We start from the raw sequence: 24,407 nt of genomic DNA, 5'->3' as shown, positions 1-24,407 counted from the left end.
AGCGTGGAGTGTTAAGTGAACGGGGCTGTGGGGCTTTGTTTCCCGCAGACATTCTGTCGGTTAGTTTTCACACCTGATAGTTTCCGTGATGGTACGGGGCAGGTAGACCCAACCTTCATTTTAACCTTGGCTGTCATTAGAGGGATTGGTGAAGGTGATGATCCATTTTATTCATTTTGTCTTTCTGTCTCTTTACCCCATACCTTTCCAAGGTGGTTTACAGAAATGCTGAGAATCAGAACTGTTCTTGGTAAATGCTCCTTAGTTCTTCATTTAGTTCAGAGCAAACAGGCAGAGAGCAGTGTTAAAACACAAGAAGATCCCAAATAAAAGTGCAGAGGCGTTCAGTGCGGTCTCACACCAAATAGGTTTTTTTTTTTTAATTTGTGATTTATATCGTCTGATGTCGCTGCTTCTAAACTCTTCTCAGAATGTGCTTTCATAAACTTAATGGCTAAAACAAATTCATCAGGGCGACCCTGTGACTGCATCTTTGAAACCAGCTCGCTCTTCGTCACGCTGTTTATGTGTCCTGCTTTCCCGGACCAGCTTTACAGTGAAATATCACATAGGTTAATAAAAACCTTTGGAATTCTGGTGATAGTTAATGAGTATATTTATGCTAGAAGTTGAGTGCAATAATCAAGTGGGGCTTAAAAATCACTTTAAACAAGGGGCAAATGATTAATTATAAATAGAACTGTTGGCCGACTAAATTTAATAAGAGATTTGGGGCCAGACTGATTATAACACAGACAATATGTTAAATAATATCTGAGGAAAGTATATAAATGCAGATCCAAAATAGAACTTAACTTTTTATAAAGTGCTGTCCCCAGGTGTATTGGACTTGATGAAATATTAAGTAAACTTAATGACATTAGAAACACACAGAAATTAGAAAAGGCTCGTCTGAGATTTTAAGAAATAGAGACAGACTTCATGATTTAATTAATATTGAAGGGATTTGTGTGGTGTGTGTGTGTGTGTGTGTGTGCATGTGAGTGTGTGTCTGGTGTGTATGCTTGTGTATGCATGTGTGTGCATGTGCGTGCATATGTTTTGTGTGTGCACATGTGTATGTGAGTGTATGTGTTGTGTGTGCACATTTGTGTGAGTGTGTGTGATGTGTGCTTGTGTGAGTGCATATGTGTGAATGTGTGTGCATGCATGTGTGTGTGTGCACACATGTATCTACGTGTGTGTGTTATATTCCTGAAGATTAGATAATTCTGTAACTTTCGATTCAAGTTATTAGAGCGAACTGCTTGGTACTCTTACTGATATTTCGTATTGATTAAATTCCATGACTTCCCACTAAAATAAAACAAGATAGGTTTCTTATTACCTTTCCTCCTAAATGAAGAGATTTTCAATAGAAGGAAATGGTCAGAAAATGCCTTTCAGCATTTTTATGTTTGTATAAGGCAGGGAGTCTCCAATGAATTTATATGCTTAAGTGATACAAAGAAAAACTGTGTAAGCCCCCTCCTTCCCCTTTGCCTTAGCTGCCAAGAAGCCTGGAGCCGCTGTAATCAGCTCATCTCAGGTGCCTGCTAAGGTCTAACCCTCACTCCCGATGGCCTTGCCTGTGTTTTCATCCCTAATTGGGTTCAGTCCCGTAAGCTGTATTACATCCCTTTAGAAGCCAGTAGTGTACACACGCCATATAAATTGAATAAAGCTGAAAAACATATTAACCCAACTATGGTTTTATAGCTAATTTACAGTTGCCTCCTCTCGTAATGCATGATTGAATTAATGACAATTCTGTAACGAAAACACTAATGACATTTGCTGGGTTTTCTTTTCTGTTTTTTTTTCTTTTTTTTTAACATTTCCTTTAGAAAATAATCCCGGGGACTGGAGAGTGAGTCCAACTTCAGGCCTATGTCCTGCTTTTCTTCCGCTTTTATGACTGTGAGGTTAAGAGTGAAATTGTTCCCATGGAGAACTGCAGCACTTACTTTTCTCTGGCTGCAGCTCTGAAGTGGGAGTTCATACGCCGTCGTTCATGTGCCCAGTACAGTTCTGAGTAGAACCCAAAGGGTAAAGAGCAAAAATGGTTCCATCTCAGCACACTTGTTACCCTGCATTCTGCCTGACTGTAGAGAACCTCTAGTCATGTCTGTCTGTTTTTGATGCCTCTACAGAATAACTGCGCAGCATCCCCTGCCCAACCAATCAGAATGTAGGAAAATCTACAGATATGACGGAATCTACTGTGAATCTACCTACCAGAAGTATGTTGAAATCTTTGTGAGTCTGCCTTCTGGCTCGTGCATCAGTGCTTGTGGTTGCCAGTATTCAAATAATATATTTGTGTTGAAGCCTTATTTTTATCGAGTTGATTTGAGGGGGGGAAAGCCAAATCAAACAGTACGAAATGAAAATAAAAAAAAATACCTCTAAAATCGAGGAAGGGGGGGGAAGTCTATTATTTTGAAATTATGGTCTAAAAGGTTATTTTTTTAAGTAGTTGTATTAAAGCTCTTAGGTAAGCCTTTTTATATTGCAATAAACAAGTACTTATGTGCAAGAAAATCTCGGCAAAATACATCGCACAGGTGCTACGCATCTTAGGGATTTGAAAGGTGTGTTACGTATAAATTAGCTGTCACTTTTTTTCAATCCTGTAATGGAATGATGAGTTGTAATTTGCATAATCCTTTAAGAAGTCAAATTATACTGTCATGTAGCAGACTTAACATGCTAGCTAAGATTTCAGAGCTTTGCAGCTAATTACTATGTACCTTACAGGACAGTTAAATTGAAGTTGAGTCCTCTGTCTCTGCTGCCTTTTGCTCTGTCCATTACTTGACGGCGTCCGCACTTTGGGCGCTGCCGTCCAGGTAGACGCAGGAGGCAGCCCGTTGTCGCCATGGATGAAGTAGACAGGCTGCTGTGGGGAGGAAGTGGCATTTGAACGTAGCAGAATTTGATTTCTGTAGCTTTGGCTCAGAAGGAAGTTGTGTTTTTTTTTCTCCCCCTGAAATGGTACAGCAAGAGTCTTCTGAAAAAGAATAAAAATATATGCTTTTTAAAAACAATTATGGAATATTGGTTGAAGAGAGATTAACATCAGTTTTCTCTGTAGAGGGTGTAAAGTAACGTTCACAGGGTTGCTTGGAAGGCATTAGACCTGGCATGCTTTGCAAACATCGAGTGCTGTGATCTTGTCTTTGTACTGTTTTGGGGAAGAATGTCAGTTTTGGAAAGAATAAAGCCCCCTCCCTAAAATTTCTGAGTACAAGTTGGTGAGCTTTGCTCCCACCCATTCCTCTACCTGATGGTGAAGCGTCTTCTTTCATGGTGTTCACGTTTAAGATAATCGGGAAATGCAGGTGATTGGGAAGGCTGGGACCTGACACACAGTGGGTCCTAGAAGGAGCCGAGTCTGTCCCTTGCCTTTGTGACTTCAAACAGTGTTTGGTAATGGCTGCATGGGTCCATATTTACCACGGTTCATCTCTGGCTTTATTTACTGATTGAATCGGTGTAACCACAGTGAAATATTATTTTCTATTCTGTGCCCCCTCCCTGTGATTATTTGAGTCTTGTGGTCTTGTGGCTAGCTTCTGTAGTTTGTTGGCGAGGCATATTTCTCTTGTGGTATGTGGATATTTTGAAGAAGCCTTTTGTTGTATAGGAAGCAGTCCTTCAAGGACATACTAAAGCACCAATTGATTGTTGACCCTTCAAATAATGGCGTCCAGCAGTCAGCTATTGTTCATTTGTAATTAAGCCTGCTTCCCTTGTCTGAAATCGCCATCTGCTTAGAGGCAGAGGCTGGTCAGTGAGTGAGGAGCACCGTGGGCCGTGCGTGATTTAGCTTATGGTAAGGCCTCTCCTTTAACCCTAGGAATCACCTCCGGGGACTTTTGTTGTTGTTGTTGTTGTTATCTTGAGAGTCGTTGTTATCTGCAGGCGAGGTAGACGCAGTAGGCAGCACAGCTGTGACGGCTGGGGATAGTCACTTGGGGGATATTCATAACAAGGAAATATTGGCAAATAAATGATGAAGAAGGGGAGGAAATCCCCATGATGTTCAACCGGAGCTCTGTCACTGAGATGATTAATGGGGGGGGGGTTAGTGAGGATGCTTAACTGTATTGTCTGGTGATGGTAGCGTGCATTCCACAGCACCTGTAGAGAGCGTGCTGCATGCACGCGTGCCGATGGGGAGTGACTGGATGCAGATCTTATTGTCCGGGGTGTTTACCTCACCTCTTTAGCATCTCTGGCTCTTAGGAAGCTGGCGTCAGTGTATGTTACAGAGACGACGTCTATTCGATCATTTCCTAACAGTATTTACATAGCTCGGCTCTTACGCTGTTTTGTAGGAGCCATGGCTACTTTCAGTGCAGTGAGGGAATGTTGCCAGGAGTAGGGAAATGGCGACCACTTGGATCTGCTTCCTAGGCAGACAAGGACCCAAAGCCTTGATGAGCAATGGGCTAGACTTTCCTTTGTGGTAGGGAAAGACAAGTTTTTAAAGAACCCATTGTTAGTTCTGGTGAAGGAGTAGCTGTCTTGGAAGACTGTCTAGCTTTTAGTGTCAAGTGTTTACCACCCTGATTTGATTGGCATGAATTATCCACTTGCTTTGAGGCCTCATTTAGCAACTATAGTCCTTGGATATCTGGGAAAATTCCTTTGCCTTTTTGGATCTTTGTAATTACTGCCAGGCATGGTCACCACTCAGGCAGATGACATAGAATCCTGTCTTCAGTGAGTCTGTTGTCTGTGCAGTTGAAATGTTTTCTTGAACTCTGGGTCACAACCCAAAGAGAAGGGGTGGGCCCAGTGTAGTGATAAGGTGAGCAAGAAGAGAATGTTTTCACGCATTGTAAGTCAGCAAGTGTTTATTTGCTGGTGCTTCTGTCCTGCTTCTTTCCCCTGTGTGCATTGACTCAACTGCACATGTATGTGCTGAGCGGGTCACAAGGGAAAATGCTTTTGCGGTTGCATTTCACATCCCCCAAAGAACAAGAAATACTGTAATACAGGGCCAGGTAGATAACTGTAAATAGAACTCATGGGCCTGTATCATTATACATCCAGGGTACAGTAGATAGGAAAGGCGTCAGGCTACCCCGTCTGTCTATCATATCCAGGGGTGTGGGGTCCACTTGCATCCACCTCTTTCCATGGGATGGATGACTTCTTATTAGACAGGTGGGACTGGAGAAAGTGTTGGCACCACACCAACTGGAAAATGCTGCAGACAGCGCCCTCTGCAGGTTGCTCAGCCCTCGCCAGCATGGTATTACTTAGAGCCCTTTTGGCGTTAGCCTGTGGTTCTGTATTGATTGTGACTTTCTCTTGCATTTAGATTTTACTTGGGAGTTTTCAAATGGCTAGGCCATTTCAATAATATTAAAAAGATTAAGCAAATATAGACATAAAGCCTGTGATTAACTGCTTCTGCAGCTCTATTTATTATTGAAAATACCTACTATTTTTAACTGCCTTAATGGATTACAATAATATGCCTTCATTTTAGCAAACTCATTTATAAATTACTGGATTTGATTGGGTTGTGCCAGTGTTCTTTCAAAATTAAGACAGTTGTGGGTTTTTTTTCCATCCTTAAAATGTAAAAGTAAAAGCAATAAATAGACAATCAGAAAAGGGAAAATGACAGTTTTTATTTGTTTATCTGGGAGGAGTTGGAAGAGAAAGAATATGATAATATGTATTGTATAAATCTCTTAAAAAGCCAGTAAATTCAAAAAAAAATGTAAAGTAAAATAAGAAATCAAAAAGATATATGAAACTCGATATTACATTAAATTTATTTATGTATTGCATGTGTTGGAGAAGCATGCCATGGCACGCATGTGAGAGTCAGAGGCTGACAGCTATGGCAGCGGTGTCTCATCTTCCGTCCTGTGGGTCTGAAGGCTCAAATTCAGGTCCTCAGGTGTGGTGGTGAAGGTCTCCACCCTGAACCATCTCACAGGGCCATGCTTTGTGTTTAAATGAGAACAAGGAAATATTTGGCTTGTGAAACAATCACCCAAAGGAGATGGCATTGGGGTAATAATCCTATAGGTATCAAGATTATTTGAGCCAGGCATGGAGGCACACACTTGCGCTTCCATCACTAGAGAAACCAACGCAGGAAGATCATGCATTACAGGCTAACTTGAGCTGTACAGCTTGATCCTATTACAGAGGGTAGAAGTTGGGGATGAGATGAAGGTTCAGCCATTAATTCATCTGATACTCAAGCCCTACGGCCTAACCAGCACCCATATAAAGAGGGAGGTGCGGTGTGATGGCGTGTGTGTGTGTGTGTGTGTGTGTGTGTGTGTGTGTAAAACCTCAGGCTGGGATGGGAGGAGGTGAAGATAGATGGATCTCTGGAACTCACTGGCTGGTCAATTTAGCTAACCAATGATCTCTAGGTCAAATGAGAAACCGTGCCTTCAAAGGCAAGGTGGAGAGCAATAGAGAAAGTTATCAGATGTCCACCTCTGGCCTCCATATGTCAAAAATGTGTATGTGTGTAGTTCAGTGGCAGACTGATCACCTACCATATACAAAACCCTGATCTGATCTCCAGCACTGAAAACACAGTAGTAACAGTAGATTAACTAAGTTGGACTGAGACATAGGTGCTCCAGAGGTTAAATTACAATTCACCCTAGAGTTGGGCCCTGTGGTTGAGGGCTTTGCAATAAAGTAGGATATCATTAGTACCGTATTCAAGAACAGTCATTGCCCCAGCACTAGAAAGCCTGAGTCTGAAGGGACTGTCGTCCATCACCTACCTTGCCTGAAGGCATGTGCTGCATTGCTGCAGGTCCTGCAAGACTCCTGTGAAATGCGAAGGTCCCATCCAGAGGACCTTGGCTCAGAAGGGCAGTTAACAGTGAGTGCCCCACTGAGAATGTGTTTACCTTTGCCTTGAACTTTCATTGCCTAGAGCAAGAGGGTTATTGTAGAAGGTGTGTTTTCTAACTTTCTACTTTGTCCTAGCCCCTTTCCCTCCTTTAGGAGTTTCACTCCGCTTATCTATCTGCTTAGGACTTCAAAAGTCTCTTCCACAGCCAGTTACTCTCTGCATGCCTCACAGCAGACCCAGTGTTAACTTACAATACTCCTGTCCTCAGAACGCTTCATTAAAAACAACTACATTTTGTCCATTTAGTGTGTATTGGGAGGAGGTACGTGTGCTGTGATGCACTTGAGAAGGCCAGAGACAGTTCTCTCCTCCCACACATGGTTCTCTGGGACTCCAGCTCATGTCCCAGGCTTGGGGGGTAAATTCCCTTACCGCCCAAGCTGTCTAACCAGGACTCTGTATTTCACAGTGAGCAAATCCAAAGAAGTGAATTTTTCTTCTCCAAAACGACAAACCTAGAACGTGGGTGTTCTAACCAGTACAGTGTTATGCCTGGTCCTGGCCAAGAAGTATTGTGTTTGGAAATGGGAAGAAATTGACAGGGTCCATGAAGAGAAGAAAGGACCCATAGTCATATTGGCTCTGTTGTGTCTGGGCGCTCATTACTGTCACGTGACAGTCCAGGGAAGGAGTACAAAGTGTATGTGCCTCATCAGGCAGCTGCTGGCAGGGGTCGGTCACTTGTGCTGAAGGGGTGGCAAAGTCTTTAGCCTGATTGATTGACTGTTGCCATATGATCTTTCCCCTTCCGTCAGGATAGCATATGCCAGTTGTGTTTGAAGCAGAGACTAGCAAAGAATCAGAAAGAGTTAGAGAGAATGGATTTTGCTCAGAGCCCCCCTAGAATCTAAATGTTAGACACTGACCTTTGTAGCCAGGGTGCTCCCAGGCCCCCACCTCGGGGACAGGTGCCTTTGGTGGTGATTTGGGGTGAAAAGCAGACATTCCAGGTGTGGCACGCTACACATTTCACAAAGCAGCCATGGGAGGGCAGAGGAAGGGCGGGAAGAGGTGAGGCTGCTGAGGAAGGGCGAGCTAAGGCGTGGGGCTGAAGACTTACTTGGAGGAGCGCAGGGGCAGAAGCATGGCATTGTGTGGGGAACTAGATAGGAAGTAGGTTGGAAGGAGGCAGACGAGGGGTCCACAGCTTCATCTGCTTGGGGCTTTGAAGCTTATTTAGCATGCTTTGAAAGGAAGACCATGAAATTCTACTGGTGTTGGTTTCAAGTAGTTTTGACCTGCAAACATCATGGAGAATGAAATCAGTTCAGAACCTCCCCTGAGCGGACAGCTTCTCCTGCCTGAGGAGTCCTGTGCGGACCCTTCTGTCCTGGACCACGTATGATTTAAGGTGTTCGGATGCCAGAGAATAAAACATGGAAGGAACAGCAGTGAGATTTAGAAGGAAGGTATATTAATTCACTGGAGTGTATACTTTCATTATGAGAGAACTGATGACTGACTCTAGCAAGCTGGAGTCTGCCCGTGCAGTTTTTAGTATCATTGTGTTTATCTGCTTGTCTTCTTTGTAGGCATCTGCCCGTGGGCATTTGTGGGTATGTTCTTGTGCACGGACCCCCAAATGGATTAGCTGGGAAGTTTCTGGAGCCAACTTGGCAGGGGAAGCTAGAGGCCATGCAGTGAACTTCTGCATGGAACTACCTTCGACAGAGATTTCCTTTCTGCTAGGACAGAGATGCTCTTTCCGGTGTAGCTTGTGTCTATGTTTTGAAATTTTGGGGGGAGTTGTAGATTCCTCTTGTAAGGAGCATAGATAAACTGATTTGTGAGAATATTTGCAGCAGCAAAAAAAGCCTCTATCAGCTCAGTATCATTTTTATTTAGAGATAGGACAGTGCTGAAATATGGAAACCATGCGAGCTTGATGCTAGAAGGGTGTGGCAGGCAGGTCTAGGGACGCTCACTCTTTTAGGATCCAGATACACAGGCACAGGAGAAGCAGCTGCTGAGGTGTCAGACAGGGTTGGGCTCCTGCAGGAACCCATTCTCCCGCCAGCTCTGTGTCACTACAGTCTAGTTTCCCGAAGAGAGGGAATTCTGCATATCGTGTATTGAGACGCTTCCGTCTGGTTCTCCAAGCGAGGAGAGGGCCGGGTGCTCTGAGGGTCGGGGCTCAGGCCGTCAGGTGAAGAAGGTTGCTTTGGTAGCTTTCCACGGGCAAATTGGAGATCTCTGTGAAGTCCGTGGCACTGTTGTAGAATATTATTTTAAGGTGTGTTACTTTTATTTATGCACGGAACATTTGTTTAACGATGCAAAGATGTGTTTGGTTAAATAAAATTCACCTGCAGTCCAGAGGCTGAGCCACTAGCTGACAGGAAGTTGAAGGGAGGAGCCAGGTGGAGAAGGGTTTATAAGGAGGGGCAAGAAAAGGTACTTCTTGGGAGACTGAGGAGGTGAGCTAGGTGAACTGTTTGCTATTCAGCCTCTCTGGGAAGCAGGACTCTACCTCCACCTTTAAATCGTGAGTGCTTCAGCGGGACAGAGGTTTAGATAAGTTCTCTTAGTAACTCTGAAAGACTTGGTGGCTGAGGGAACAGAAGTTCCCCAGGCTGCGGCTCTTGTGGCCTAGCTGCTGGTTGCTGACGAGAATAGTCATAGCTTAAAAGGCAGCAACCCTTAAACAAGAGGACAACCTGGCACAGAGAATTCTTTGGGTGCTTGAGGTTCATGTCACCTAAAGGGCCCTCTCTGCAATGTTGTAAGAACTAATTTCCCCGCTCCCTCCCTCAGCACAGTTGCAAAAGTTCCTACGCCTCCATCTTTTGGCTCACACTTGTTACAGATGAGGAGAGGCCTGCTTCTCTAGCTGGCAATTGTAGCTGCCTCACTTAAGTACTTCCGCTGAGGTAACCTCTCATCACAGTAGCCTTTCTCTGGAGACGCTCCAGGGTAAGCACAGCCCGATGCCACCCCATCTTGAAACTCTAACACACACAAACAGCATTTTTGAATGACTCCTCTCTTTACTTCCTCTCCCAGCTCTGTTCAGAGAACCATTGTAAGGGCAGAATTGAGTTAGCATGGCACCGTGGGCACAACGTGACACCTGTCATGTGTGTGTTGGGGGCATTTGAATGTCCTGGTGAAGAGAGTGTTTTTGATCAATGACGGAGGCTATTTGCTCTGGGAATTTGGCATGCTCTCCCGGGAGCCTTCCTGATAGTGAACATGGGGCACAGGTGCAGCTGCTCAGATTCTTGCCCCCTGGAGAAACTTTCCAGGTGTCTTAGGTCTGGAATCCGTGTCCACGGAAGTGGCAGTTCTCAGTGATGGTCCCTTGCACTTCTGTAAAGGGGCTGTTGGAGTGGCATCCATCGATGGTGAGCTAACAGGTGTTCTGGAGCTCTTGGAGAATACAGCTTAAATTCTTCAGCAAGACCACACAGACACACACACACACACACACAGAGAGAGAGAGAGAGAGAGAGAGAAAGAGAGAGAGAGAGAGAGAGAGAGCGCCAAGGGTAGGGGGAGAGGAAGAGGGAGAGAGAGAGATTGCTTGCTTGTTTCTTTTCCCTGAATTCTACTTTCCCAGAGTTAGTAACAATTCATAAGGTTGGAAGGAGTGAAGAATTCTGAGTTTTTAAAAATGTATCTTTTCTTGTGAAAAGCTTCAGGAAAGAGAACTAGGAAACTAAAATTATGACCAGCCGGTTCTTAAGTTATAGGCAAGTTTGAATCACTTGCGCCAAGATCGTTTTGACTGGGATTTGTGTCTGTTGAGGAGAGATTTGTAGACACAGACATGAGCTTGAACCCTGTAACCCTCAGAGGGAGAGGCTCCTGGACCTAGAAAGGGGGTGGCTCTGGCTGAGTGCCCTTCATCTCCAGGCGGCACCCACTGAGGCTGTGCCTGTTCCCGAGGCCAGGGTGGTCCTTCTGGAGGTGACAGGGATGTCAGCAAGGAGCCCTGAAGTGGCGTGATGATTTCACCGGCCTTGTGTCTGTGTTGGCTGGTTTTTCACAGGCGCTGGTAGACGAGGCTGATGGGAGAACAGAGGTCAGCATGATGCAAGCTGAGCACTCGGTGGTCTCCGGGCGTTTTCGCAATCGGTCCACTTTTGCTTCTTAAAGTAGGCGACGTTCTGATTTTGTACATGGGGGACACGAAGGCTCAGAGAAATCCATTCGCTAGTTCATATAGTGAATAAGAGGCAACCTGATGAATTCCTACTCTGTGATGCCTCTCTCATTCTGTCCCCAGTGGTTTCTCTCTTCTCTTAAACTGGCCTGTTAACTAGGTGCTTTCAATAAGAAGGAACTGTTGTTTGGGGTACCCCAGTGAACAGACTCGTAGTTTTAGTGCTCAAATGGGGTAGCACTGGACCAGGCAGCAAACACCAGGCATGAAGAATGAAGGAGAATGGAGTATGTTAGAGTGGTCAGTGCTGGGGAATGAAACAGGCATGGGGGAAAGTTAGAACCTCTGAAGGAAGGGTGAGTTGGCCTCATTAGGAAGCTGACTTCCGATATGTCTGAGGAAATGACTGAGGTGGGCATTTAGCTAGCCCAAATAAAACACTCCGGATCCAATGAACACTTGTGTGAAGGCTCCAACGCTGAAGTGTTGCTGACCTGCTGATCGTTGAGGAGTTGGTGTGCGATGGGTACATGAACAAGGGCAGTGGTAGCTAGTACATGGAAAGCCGGTAGGCCTCAGAAGTCCTTGCAGTTTCCTTGAACCTGACTGCTAGCTGAACGTTCATCTCAGAGGACAAAGACGAGGACAGGGGACCTGGATAAAGGCTCCGGTCATAGCTTCAGTGGTCACACTGCAAGTATAGTAGAACTGAAGGGAAGGACTTGGAGACAAAGTCTTACTATATAGCTTCGGCTGGCCTAACACTGACTGTATTTATTTCTGTTTTTATTTTATTTTATTTTTTGTCTTTTGAGACAGTCTTACTATATAAACTTGACCAGCCTAGAATTCATTATTTAGATCAAGCTAGACTTGAACTCAGAGCTCTGCCTGCCTCTGCCTCCCAAGCAGGATTAAAGGTGTGTGAAACCATGACTAGAAAGGACACTTGGAAGCTAGAGTTGGTTTTCTGATAGGTGAGATGAAGAATGTGGAGGAAGAGTTAAGTCAACATCAAATCGAAGTTTAAATCCCAGTGAATCATTCATCTCTTACGTATATGCATTTTAAATCACTTGTGTGCAAATTTAGTCCTCTAGAGGCCCACACACTTAGAGATGAGGGATAACCCAGCTTTGAAGCGTTGGATGTTAATAGGGTATGTATGAGTAATAAGGTTGCATCATTCAGTCATCTCTTAGTCTTTGACCGTCCCCTCGGAAGGGCCTTGTTTCTCTGAGGGCTGAGGGCAGCTGGGTGTCACAGAGTGTTGGTGATTGTTCAGGTTCTGCTGGGACACTGGCACAGAAAGCCCGAGTTTTATGTCGTGTTTTCTGATCAGTCTTGAACATGGTTGCACACTCTGTCAGCTTATCTGTTTCTGTGTAGATCTCTCGGGCTTCCCATGGGACCTCATGAACTACTAAAGACAGACTCCTCAGAACAGTAACTGGCGTGTACTAGGTATTCAAGTACTGCCTTCCGTTCCTAAGAAGGTACTCGGGGAAACATGAGTTAAAAGATACACTTACATCTGGAGTGACTCCCCGCCACCTCAGCCATCCACACCCCAAGCCCATTGAGACGCATGGACGGTGTGTGAGCAAGCCCCTGCAGTAAACCTTGCTCTCTTCCTCGTGGTAGGAAAGTAACCGGTTGTACCATGACCATTCTTGCTACCTGCTTCGCGCTGCTGATGGGCATGGAGGCTGGTCAGCAACCTTTCTGGCTACATTTGATTGACAGACCGGCAAGCAGTATTTAAATATCTGATACATCAAAAATATTAGTGTTTTCTTATTTTTAGCTTAAAGTGTTGAACGTGTATTAAAATGAGAAAAATAATTTTCAGGTTAGATATGACTTTCCTAGTACATAAAAGCAATGAGATCACATCAGAGAGGGAATAATATTTTTTTGCCCCAACACAGGAAATTACTATTTTCCCCTCCATGTTTATACTTCGATACCTAATATCTCCCTTCTTCTTGTTCTTTTTTTCCCCTTTATTTGAACGTGGTTGTTGTTGCTTTTATCCCTCTTATCAGCAGCAACTTATTCGGCTTCCAATCTCGGAAGGCACATGCATTCCTGCTCGGGACCTTGGGCAGGCTCTTAGCATCAGAGGGTTTGAAGAGCAGAGGATTCTGCCTCCCTTGTGCCTGGCACTTGAGGGAGGCACTCAAAGTCTGTCTGAGCTCAGTATTCCCGGACCCATTTCATACATGTTACGTGACCATGCAAGCAGGCAGTGGCTGCCAAGGAGGGACAGGCAGATACTGAACAAGGATGCTGTTGGCTTAACTTTGTGCATCTTGACTTGAAAGTAGTGTGAATTCTGAACAGCTCCATCACTCGTGGACATAGAAGTGAGGTGAAGATCAGATTAGCAGGCCGAGTTGGAAAGTTGGAGTTGTATTTTTTTTCTTCCTATTCCTCGGGTTGTATTTGCGTGGTGTTTGACTAGGTACAGCAGAAGCCAGGGGAAAAACTGATGCTTGTTTTTTTTTTTCTTATAATAGCATGAAGGCAATGTATTGAGTGGGAATGTTTTACCAAGCATGATCAAAAATGTACTCAGTGGTGTATAGATATATTAAAGCAGATTTATGATAAAATTGCAACGTCTGTAAATGTATGGATGCTCTCTTATTACCCAGGATCAAATGTCTTTCTCTACTATGTAATAGATTTATGGCAGGTGGAGACTGAACTTTTGATTTTAGTGTGTGTTTGAAAGAAGTAATTTCAGCCTCTATATATTTTCCTAAGTTTCTTCTTTGCTACCTGTTGATACAGCTTACTTATGTGATGCATGTGCCCAGAAGAATGCCCATTGTTGACTTGCTGTCGAGTGATTCTGACCCAACCTGCTCAACCTCTTGATACATCAGTTGTTTATTATAATTAGGAACAACATTATCATGATCATTAGTTACTAATATTTTGAGTATCCATAAAAGAATAGAACAAAATTTTGTCATAAGACATGGGAAGTGTTGAATAGGAAGCCTTTCTAGACCTACACTTATGTGGTCATAAGACAAAGAGAGAAACTGAACATGCTCAGTAAATTCTAACAACTGGTTCAAAAGGCCATTCTAAAAATTTTCATAAGCTAAGCTTTGCAGCATAAAAATTTTAAATGTGACTTTAAGTCATATTGAGCTATAGAAACATTCATAAAAGTATGTGTAATAATTAAAGATAAAACAACCAACAGTGAAAGTCCACCACTTTTATACATTTAAGGCATTGGGTAATGGATAGGAATTCTACGATTCTTTCACTGTAATTATAGTGGTTTTTAGTTATTTAATTAGGTGGATAAATGCCAAGATTGTTGTTTAGCACATACAAACCGTAAAAGTATAAAATCTCTTTATAGTCTATTGAATGATGTCTTAATTTTATGTGTGATTTAAGTGTTAGACCTGTGTAACTTAACACACACACACACATATACACATATATATGAAAATTTAAAATTTCTTTATTCTAAAAATTATTTGAATAAAACCAAAATTACAAAGTAGTTATACTAATTAGGGCTATACATTCATGTTTCTATCAAATGTCCGAAGACTGTGTTCTGTTTTGGATCCTTCAAAAATATCTCAATTTTCCTTTTAATGAGTAGTGCCAGACATTAATATTCTTGCCTTCAGTCGTTAGTGGGAAAACCACTACCCCTAAGAAAGGAAAGATTCCTCTCTAGAAATTGATCTCAGTTATACAAGTTAACTACAAAGCAGAATGTTCAAAATCTCTCTATAAAGCTAGGCCTGTAGTTCAGTCATAGAGGGGTATCCTAGCATCTGTGAAGCCCTAGATTGAACTTCCAGTAAGGAACAGAATAAGTATGGAAATCATTGCAGTCTATTTCCAAATCTAGATAAAGCTGACATTAAAACACGTTAGTTGCCAGAGGTGAAATTCTTGCATTGGAAATGCCCGGATGGCCTGTTTGCTAGGGAGCCATGCCCTGCTGTGTTGCTGTGCTCATGTTTCCCCTGGGGGATGCAGGATTCAGTTTGAATTAAGTTCCAAGTGAACACAGACCTAACCTTGAATGGTATTTTATTGCACTGCGAAGCATGGGCACTATTTGGCTCAAATCTGTGTTTGGTGACGTACTAGCAGAGGATGTTGTGGGTCAGGTGAACTTTGCAGGTGTGCACAGGTATGTGCACATGGTCTGGGAGGCAGCAGAGACCTAGTGCTTTTAGGCTTTTAGTTCTCTGGACAGGTGTTTATCATGAACCCATTGTCCTGTCTGTCTCTGGGACAAGCTCCTTATCAATTTTCTTTTGTATAGACTTATTTGTGACCTGTATTTTCTTATGGTAGATTAGGTTATGAATTAAAATTTAAAGCTCTCCAATTTCTACAATTTAAACAAAATATGATGCAGCTCTTATATTCTAATAGGAAAAAGAAACAAGTTAGATAAGAATTAAATGATGGTGACACCATTACTGGCTTTTAATGTCTCCTTTTAGTCACTGGACTGTATAGTAATTCTTGAGTTGGGTAAAGTGAGATTGATTGTCACTGTTTGGGAGGTTAGTTGTCTCCCTTCAGACATGAATATTTATTATTCGTACTTTATTATTAAATCCTTACCTGTTTCAGGAAGCTGTAGGTAGCTGGGGAAAATGACATGTAACTGTTATTGACCCCTTGATTATTTAGTTACTGCCTCCGGGACAGTAGGCTTTGCTCTAGCTTCCTGGTGCTTGGCGGTGAGCAGGAATCCTGGATTTCTATAGCAAGGGACTGGTATGCAACCAAGAAAGACAGACAATATGCGGACACACAGTGACCTGTAAAAGGAACATAATTGGGAGCGAGGGGGTGACAAATGGTTTTGAGACAAAGCAGGACTTGGGAAGTATTTTAAGAGTGATCGAGTTCTTACAATTCTCCACATGTCTAGAAAGACCAAATCTGTCATTGTGGGGGAAATGAGAAAGAATTCTTCAAGAAAGTAAGTCCTGAAGCTGACCTTGAGGGATGGGAATGAATGAGCTCTGTTTGTGTGTGAAAAATGGAGGCTGGAAAAGACAGCTTCTTGTTGAGGTTTGACTCTGGAATAAGGTTGCTGCAACCTTGGTGACGAAGTAAAGAATTTGGACTTAGCCTTGTATGCATTTTCAATCCACAAATATGATGGTGTCAAAGTAGAATGGAATATGTGGGGATGCTCTAGTTTCTGTTTCTGTGGAATGTGTAAGGAGACCAGCTGAAAGGTTGGATGATAGTTGTGAAGCCAGGTGACTACATCACGCTTCTATCTGCAAGGATAGACTTCAAGACTTACCGAAGGGCTCCTCTGTGATTGAGTAGAGGGATCATTGCGTATCATGAGAATGATTGGCAACCTGGAGAGTTTGCGAGCTGCTCTTCCTGGTCCTGTGTGGTGGCTGGGGTTTACAGGGGGACAACTTCCTCAGCAGGGTTCATTCAGAAAACAATCTTAACTTTATTGAGCGAGCACCTGAGATAACTCAGGGGACCTTACTGGGCAGCTAAATCGGTTTACCGATGATTGATCATTGTAAGTCATGATAAACATTTAATTTCGGCTACACGTAAGCAACAAATGCACATTAATGGGACAGGGAAGGTGAGAGCTGCTGATGATCAAGCTTCAGTTCCGTTTGTGAAATATGTTGCTGCCCGCACAGGAAAACAATGGTTTCCGCACTGGCTGAAGAAGAAAGCTCTGTATCAGGGTTTGCTAATGATGGAATGAGCGTGCGCGTTGTTTGAGAACCACCACAAGGCAGGAAGTACATATCATCAAAATTTTCTGTAATGTGGCTGTGGGTGCTAGGATTCACTCTTGTTATCTCGTTTCTTCCACCCAGGTGAAGGAAACAAATCTCACTTTAATCATTGCCTTAAAACGTGTAATTAAAGTATTGCATTTTATTTTCTTCTTCAAACTACAAGCCCCAGTTCAGAGATGTTCCATTACGTAGGAATTTGGTTTGTTTTTGTTTTAAATCTCTTATACCATGAGTAGTTTGATTATTGGGACACTTGACTTGGACTTTTTTTTATTTTGTAGGAATCATGGCAAAAATATCTTATGGTTTTGTGACTGAAGCTCATATTTATTATACTTACTGTTATATTCAGTGTTCGATTTCTGCAAAGTCACCTGGGCTGTGTGCATTTTTGTGGAGCTCCCCATCTTGATCAGAGAACACGAGTGTGAGTGTCCTAAAGGGATCACTCTATCCTTAGCAGATTTAGTATCTTAGCCTGTGTCACAGCAAAACATGTCCTTCCCTTTAGTAGTCGGCAGTTCAGCTTCTTGTTTCGTATCTATTATTGTAAAGTTGCTTGTGAGTTTTGTTGCTAAGGAGTGTCTCCACACACTCTCCTCATCTCAAGCCTCAGCTCATAGAGCTGATGCTACAAAATTGTGATCAATACCCAGTCCCCCTGCTTGGCTTGCTATGATGTCTGTGGATCGCCTGGCAGCAACCAGGTAAAGGAACAGATTTTGTTGCCACTCTTTTTAATTGATTAAAATTCTTAGAAAATGGTATCAATTTCACTAAATATCATGCAGCTTTCCTGGTGAAGGGAGGGGGTGCTTATTTAGACATTAACTCATGTAATGTTTGTTAATGGAGGTGATGGTGTATGAATGTTACAGTTAAGAATTTAGTATGGCCGGATGGTGGTGGCACATGTCTTTAGTCCCAGTACTCAGGAGGCAGAGGCGGGAGGATCTCTGTGAGTTTGAGGCCAGCCTGGTCTACAAGAGATATTTCCAGGACGGGCTCCAAAGCTGCAGACAAAGCCTGTCTCAAAAAAAAAAAAAAAAAAAAGAAAAAAAAAAGAAAAAGATTTTAGTATGTCTTTAGCAAACTATTTTCAAGTCCACAGACAAATATTTTGCTTAGTTTAAGAAGCTCTGACATTTAAAAACCTGGACACATGGATATTTTATTAATTGTTTCAGAGATGGAATTGTATTAAAGATTTAATTTAGTTTTAAAATTATTCTATTTAAAAGAAGTTCTGTGACTATTTCTATGACGATCACTGTGACGCTTCACTATATTCAACCAATGAAAGTATCACACAAAGTTTGTGACACATACTTCCTAACTATCACTAGAACTGAAACCCCGTGAAGGGGGAGGGAAGTCCCGAACCCCTGATAGCTTTTATTTCTATCATTTCTTCCAATCATACAAAAATCAAAACAGAAAAAAAAAAGCCGAATAAAGCAGAAATGCAAGGTATGGTTAGTTTTTTGGTGAGGGGACAATTTACAATGCTCAGAAGCTAGTAAGAGATAAGGCTTATACCTCAAGGAAAATAGGTACAGGAGACTTGGGAAGCCAGAAGCTAGCGTGGGAGACCGTGTTTGGGAGCAAACAGTTTCTTGCTGAAAGGCCACCTGGGTCCCTAGCTGAGGATTTTATCTTCCTAAGGGTGCCAATTTATTAATCCCATCAACAGGAGGCAAGGCTACCTAGGAGCTGATAGATGGAGATTCGAATTATTTACCAAGTTATTTCATGGTATTTATTGACAATTGTTACCTTTGTAAATTGATTCCACCTAATCCTTGCAGAGTAGGGTTTTTCCTTTCTGGGAGACATATAGATAATACGGTGCTTCTATGAAGGGTTTCATGCCACTGAAAAACCGATTTTGTTGTAGCTTAACGGAAGAGCAGGAAGATTATATTAGCATAGACTCTGGGCCATTTGCGTTCCCATCGGGTACTGAGTGTTGCTGATATGACATGTCTTGCCTTCAACAGTTGTTTTAACAAGATATCCTTCATATACAATATGCTAAACTGAAAGGCATAACTGAGTAACGCCAGAAAGAAACACTGTTGGCGAAATTCTTGACTTTCATCTTTATCTGATTAATCCAAAGCAATGTGTTACTCACAAGAATGCATTTTCAACTGAATATATATTGATAAAATGTTCTTTTAAATATCTGTAACTCACAAGAACTACTTTTGGAATGGAGATTTTTAGTTCTACAAGGGTTTTCTGAAAATTATCCAGGATTTTAGGTGTTTGGTATAAGGATGCAGTATAATATACATTCATGTAATAACCATTTTAGGGTCTGAGACCCTATTCGGCACTAGGCATATGACAGGGGATCAGACATGGGATGGTCTGTTTAGGTTACTGTGGGGTTCAAAGAAGATGCAGCTGGACCCGCGATAGAACTGCAGAGGGGTGGCCAGAACGTCCTGACTGAGAGGACGGGAAAGAGCCCAGTTCAGATGCTCCAGGGAGCCAGGTAGGCTCGTGGGTAGGGCCTGTGACATCAGCAGACCCTCGGCGCCCATCGCCTCTGTCTTGTTAGTGTTGCGGGAGCCAGCAAGGCCCTTACTCTTTCTGGATTTATGTTTTCTTTGTAATGTATGGCTCATTTTATACTGTTCTGCATTTTTTTTTAAAAAAAAAAACTTGGGGTGGTGTGTTGAGAGGAATATATTCAGAACTCCCTGGATGAAAAGTGATATGAATTATTTAGAAGAAAACATAAAAATCAAGTTTCCATAAATATTCCAAATTGCACCTTAACGAGAAACTGTGTTTTGTAAATGTTTAAAAGTGTAAAAGAAAGCCTTTCTAGTCTAAAAATGGATCCTGACTAATTTACTAATTAACACTTTTCCTCTGCTTAGCGCTTTCCAGGCCCCGATTTAATTACAGTCTCTAGCACCTTGAAGAGTGTTCTAGAGGAGCCAGGGCTGCTTTGCTGAAACTTTTTTTTTTTTTGCCCCCTTTGGCTTCAGTTTGCGTGAAATAGATAATTTATTTTTTACTTCCAGACTCTTTGTTGAAAATACATATGCAGTTCTGTGTCCTCAGGGCCAGAACTCTGTTGTTCAGGGGTGTGTCAGCTATACCTTTGTGTTCGCCTCCAGGATAGAGCTCACTGACCGCTTATTTATTAATACGCAAGCAGTTTTGACTTTGAGCCTAGAAATAAAATGGAGGAAGCCCTGATTCTCCTCCCATTCATTCCATATTTGGAGGGTCTTGTGTTTGAACTGGCGTCTTCATTCCTCTTGGAAAGGTACCTGCACGGTAGTTAACTTAGCATCATTTGGCAATGTGAGTACCAGTATCCTAACTAACCAACTACCATAGGAACCATACATTTGCCTATATAGTAGATATAGATTAAGAAGTAGCAGATTGGCTAGGTTTGTGTGAGAGAAATTTTCTCCTGGAATAAGATAGCTTTAGAGTAACATAATTGATAAATAATGCCACCATTTAATATTATAGGGGTGGGAGAAATTCTTATCAAGCAAAAATTATTTCTAAGTATTCATTCCTTCCCAAAAGAATTCACATAGAAATAAGGGGAATGCCCCGTGCAGTATCATATTTCTTGTGTTTCTTAAACCATCAAGATTTGGACAGTCTAAAATGTCCTTAAATAAGTATCTTCGGAGTTATGCTTGATACCAGAAAACAACTGGGAATTGTGCAAACCCTTATGTCCAGTACTCTGTGTAACCCCGGGATTGTATAACTGCTTTCTTGTTAATACTCTGCAAGGCACAAACACAGCTCTGCTCTTGCTGGGATTACACATGTACCTGCAGACACAGCTCAGCACACTGGGGTTGCTGAACTTATCATAGGGCTGGTGTGTGTGTGTTTGTTTGTTTTTCAAGACATGGTTTCTCTTTGTGTAGCTTTGGAGCCTGTCCTAGACCTAAATCTGTAGACCAGGCTAGCCTCGAACTCACAAAGATTCTGCCTGCTTCTGCCTCCTAGGAGCTGGCATTAAAGGTGTGTGCCACCACACCCAAGCTCATAGGGCTGTTTTAAGAAATGTTTATGCCAATGTGCTTTCCTTTGCCAGTTCTCAGGGTATCCACCTATTCTCCATGCATACATTTGCCTCCCTGAATCCTGACTTGCATTTTTCACTTCGCACTGTCAGGTGCTGGGTACTTCCTGTGTGCTTATCCCTGATATCCAGGGAAAGGTTACACACTTTTATAAAATGTGTCATACTCAACAGAGAGTTCTGCCCATTCTTGCTGGGGAGAAGACTTACAGATCCATGTTTGTGATCTTAGAGCATAGCTCTTGCCTCATGTTACTTTTTCAAGAATGTAGCAAGACCCCCAGTATATAGGAGACAAATGTCACAGTGAATGTTCTTACGGTGAGGCCAGGACAGAACAGAGGAAGATGGAATCAAAGAAGCTGAAGAAACTTCCTGGAAGAAAAGTTTCGAGTTCACCCAGAAGCTTTGAGGGCCTTGACCAAATGTTCAAAATGAGAGCCACATGAGATGAGCAAAAAACCTTGAGGCCAAATTAGGCATCTCCTGGTTACCCTCTAATGCGAGCTCCTAATCCTTGGGCGAGGAGATTACAAGCAAGGAGCCCAGCATGAAGCTGTTAAACTGTTGTTTGTGCTGGGAGAACAGACAGAGCTACACCCCTGGGCCAACTGCAGTCTCTTTCTCTTTCTTCTGTACTTAGGTTCCTGCTTAATGAGAAAGTTCTCTTCCTCCTCACCTGTTTTACCTGCCTGAAGATTACTCTCCCAGATACTTCTTGTAGGCTATTAATAAACGCCATTTGGAATGTGAATTTGTTCGAGTGGACTTCTGTACCAGTAATGTACACTGCTAGTGAGCTGATGTGCACTGTGAACTTAGGAGAAGGGAGTTGTGCCACGAACACTACCACCTTCTACCTGTTGGTGAAACTGAGATCGTAAAGCATTTACACCTTGGAGATTCTCTGGGAGTCGTGGGTGAGAAATCAAACCCTCATATTGGAACTTGTAAATACAATCACAAAGCAGTCGATGTGGGCATGAGAGTGGAGGCGTCTACCCAGTTTTAGAGTTTGAGAAAAGAGGCTAACCTTCCCCAGCCTATTCTGGAAAACATTACTTGCACGCAAGGCTCCCTGTTGCAAACCCAAGGTTGGTTTGCTGATTCCCATCCCCATAGAAAGGCTTTCCACTCCTGTAAGGAGGTTGTTTTGTGTATGTACACATTGCTGCCTTCTTTCCTAAGTGAGAAGGAGCCCCCATTAGACTCTTCTCTGACCGCCTATCTGTGTACTGACGATTCAGATACCCTGACTGAAATTGTCTTTAACTCTTTTGTGTCCATGATTTAAACTGGATAAAAGATTGTCACTGTCTAGGCTTAGTGACCTGATAGATCCATCGCTTCCTCTCCTCATTTACCGGGCCACTCAGTACTTGCTGTCTAGTCTCATAAGGGGAACCACTTCTTTACAGCTATGGATATGTGTGAATCAATTTGTATTGAACCACTTTGTGTCAGTCCGTGGGGCACACTTGTGTATTTTGGGTTATTTTGGTGTGAGCAAAATGGAGTACTCTGGAGGGCAAACTAACGTGGTTACCATAGACTGATTTATAGGACTTTTTCCTGGACAACCGAACTTGCAATGATTTCTCTTTAAAGATTTATTAAAAGATCAATTGTCCCCAATGATTGGCCATGCCAGTGAGAAATAAGCACTGTTAAAGCATCCATGAAAAGGAAAATTGTGTTATCCACACAGTTGGCATGCGGTGATGGGGGCTGCCCGACTGCCCCAGTGAGAACTGAGGCAGAAGTGAACTGGAAAGTTTAAAATGGATTACCATTCATGTTCCTTTAACTAATGGCATTCATGAGAGTATTTTGATCTCTTTGCCACGGAAGGTCTAGTGTTAGAGGAGGAGGCCTGGAAGGTGGGATGGCACACACAGCTGGGACTGGTAGTCAGACTGACTTGGAAGGACATTTGCCGCGTCTCTGACATCTTATAAAGATTTCATTTGGAAATTTGATGTAAAAGATTTTTCAGACTCTCTCTAATTTGAGTGCAGCTCCTTTCTTTCTTGTTTTAGCAAAGTGTGTTGACTCTGACACCCCTTAGAGACCATATTGTCAAGTCTAGAAATCTGGCAAGACCAGTCTGTATTAAAATGGGAATACAGGGGACTTTGTACTGGGTTGCCAACAAAGCGATTGTGTGTGGAGTCTATACTGTTTTCCCCAGAAGAGCTCTGAACATTTGAGGACCAGGGTTAAGCCTGGCATTCCCTTGGCCGTGTCAGCCTGAAGTAACTTGAGATTGAAAGCTTATTCTGAAGTTGCTCGTGAATGAGAACTTGGGGGCTCGGAACGGACTTCTCAGGATAAGCAGAGGCGTGGCTTCATTTATAGATGGTTCTTCAGGTAGAAGGGAATGCCATACAGTTCTCTTTACTCTTAGAAGACCCCATGCAGGACGAAGGGAGTCGGGGTGCAGTGTAAACAAACTTTACGCTGTATTTTTATTATTATTATTATGTACCTGTTTCTATCTATTAGTCATCTTTGAGCTGGAGAAGACTGCAGTGTCTGAAAGCCAGTGCCCTCTACAAGAAAGGAAGGATGCAGAGATTGTCTCCTCTGTGTAGCCTTGATCATAAAGTCCTGTGGGCACCTAGACTGGGAGGGCACAGCAGTACCCTAGGAGCTCAGGGGAAGGCTGATGGTTAGTCTTTCTGGTCTCCACCCACAGAAGTTAGGCACGAAATTCACATCCTCCTTTTGCCTAGAAGAGCACGGAAAGTTCTCACAGCGAGAGTTCATGCTGTCAGGGTCATAGTCGTCTCAACACTTAGTTACTCAGGATTGAAAACTATGCCAAGAGTGCTCCCGAATTTATATGGTACAGTCACTGTAAGACAGATACTTTCCCAGACAGTAGAAGTTTCAGTAATAAATAAATCTCAAAGGGTAAGATCTTTGTTTTTTTGTTTTTTGTGTTTGTATCGTTGGTTGGTGATGGTTAGACAAGGTAACTCTAGATTCTTGGCATCTTATTCAAAAATGAAATAAAGTCACACAGACTGCAAAGAAATGTTAATCAAAATAAAACCGTACAGATTAGAAAGGTCTGCAGTGTCAAGACTGACTGAGAGTCACATGAGTAAAGGAACCTCTCATTCTCCAGTTACTGACTAGGGATTTCTTTATGGGGTTAACGCAGAGGAGTATTTTGGTTACTAAGGGCAGACTTTGGGTGGTTCTCTATTTTGATTTTGAAAGATTGATTTATACAACCATTTCTCTACTGTGTGTGTCTCTTCCTATAATGATTTTAAACATATGTACGTCCAATTATGCATAGGCATAAAATTCTAAAGAGGGGATTTTCTCTAAAAGTTCACTTTGAGGACATAGTGTACATTTTCTTTTTGCATGCGTTAGACGCCTTTTCAAGGCGGATTTACCCTCTTACTCTTTCATCTGAACATTAGCAGAGTACAATTATTTTATGGCAATTAAAAGAAGAAGAAACTTATGCCATCATTCAGGAATGGCTATGAAGTGAAT

At 42.6% G+C, this 24,407-nt stretch overlaps 1 protein-coding gene across 3 annotated transcripts in view; it reads left to right on the top strand.

The window, feature by feature from the left end:
• Window positions 1-24,407, top strand: part of Npas3 (neuronal PAS domain protein 3) — an 826,580-nt gene that overhangs the window by 107,505 nt on the left and 694,668 nt on the right. For all 3 annotated transcript variants that reach the window (XM_085697644.2, XM_085697643.2, XM_085697646.2), the window contains exon 2: window positions 2,154-2,243. In XM_085697644.2, the coding sequence (XP_085553770.1) occupies window positions 2,154-2,243 (90 nt within the window). The remainder of the gene's footprint in view (window positions 1-2,153; window positions 2,244-24,407) is intronic.

Source organism: Myodes glareolus, chromosome 11, assembly GCF_982192425.1.
Source record: "Myodes glareolus chromosome 11, mMyoGla1.1, whole genome shotgun sequence".
Taxonomy (NCBI): domain Eukaryota; kingdom Metazoa; phylum Chordata; class Mammalia; order Rodentia; family Cricetidae; genus Myodes; species Myodes glareolus.
The sequence above is the reverse complement of the archived record's forward strand: the minus strand, read 5'-3'. Positions and strand labels throughout refer to the sequence as shown.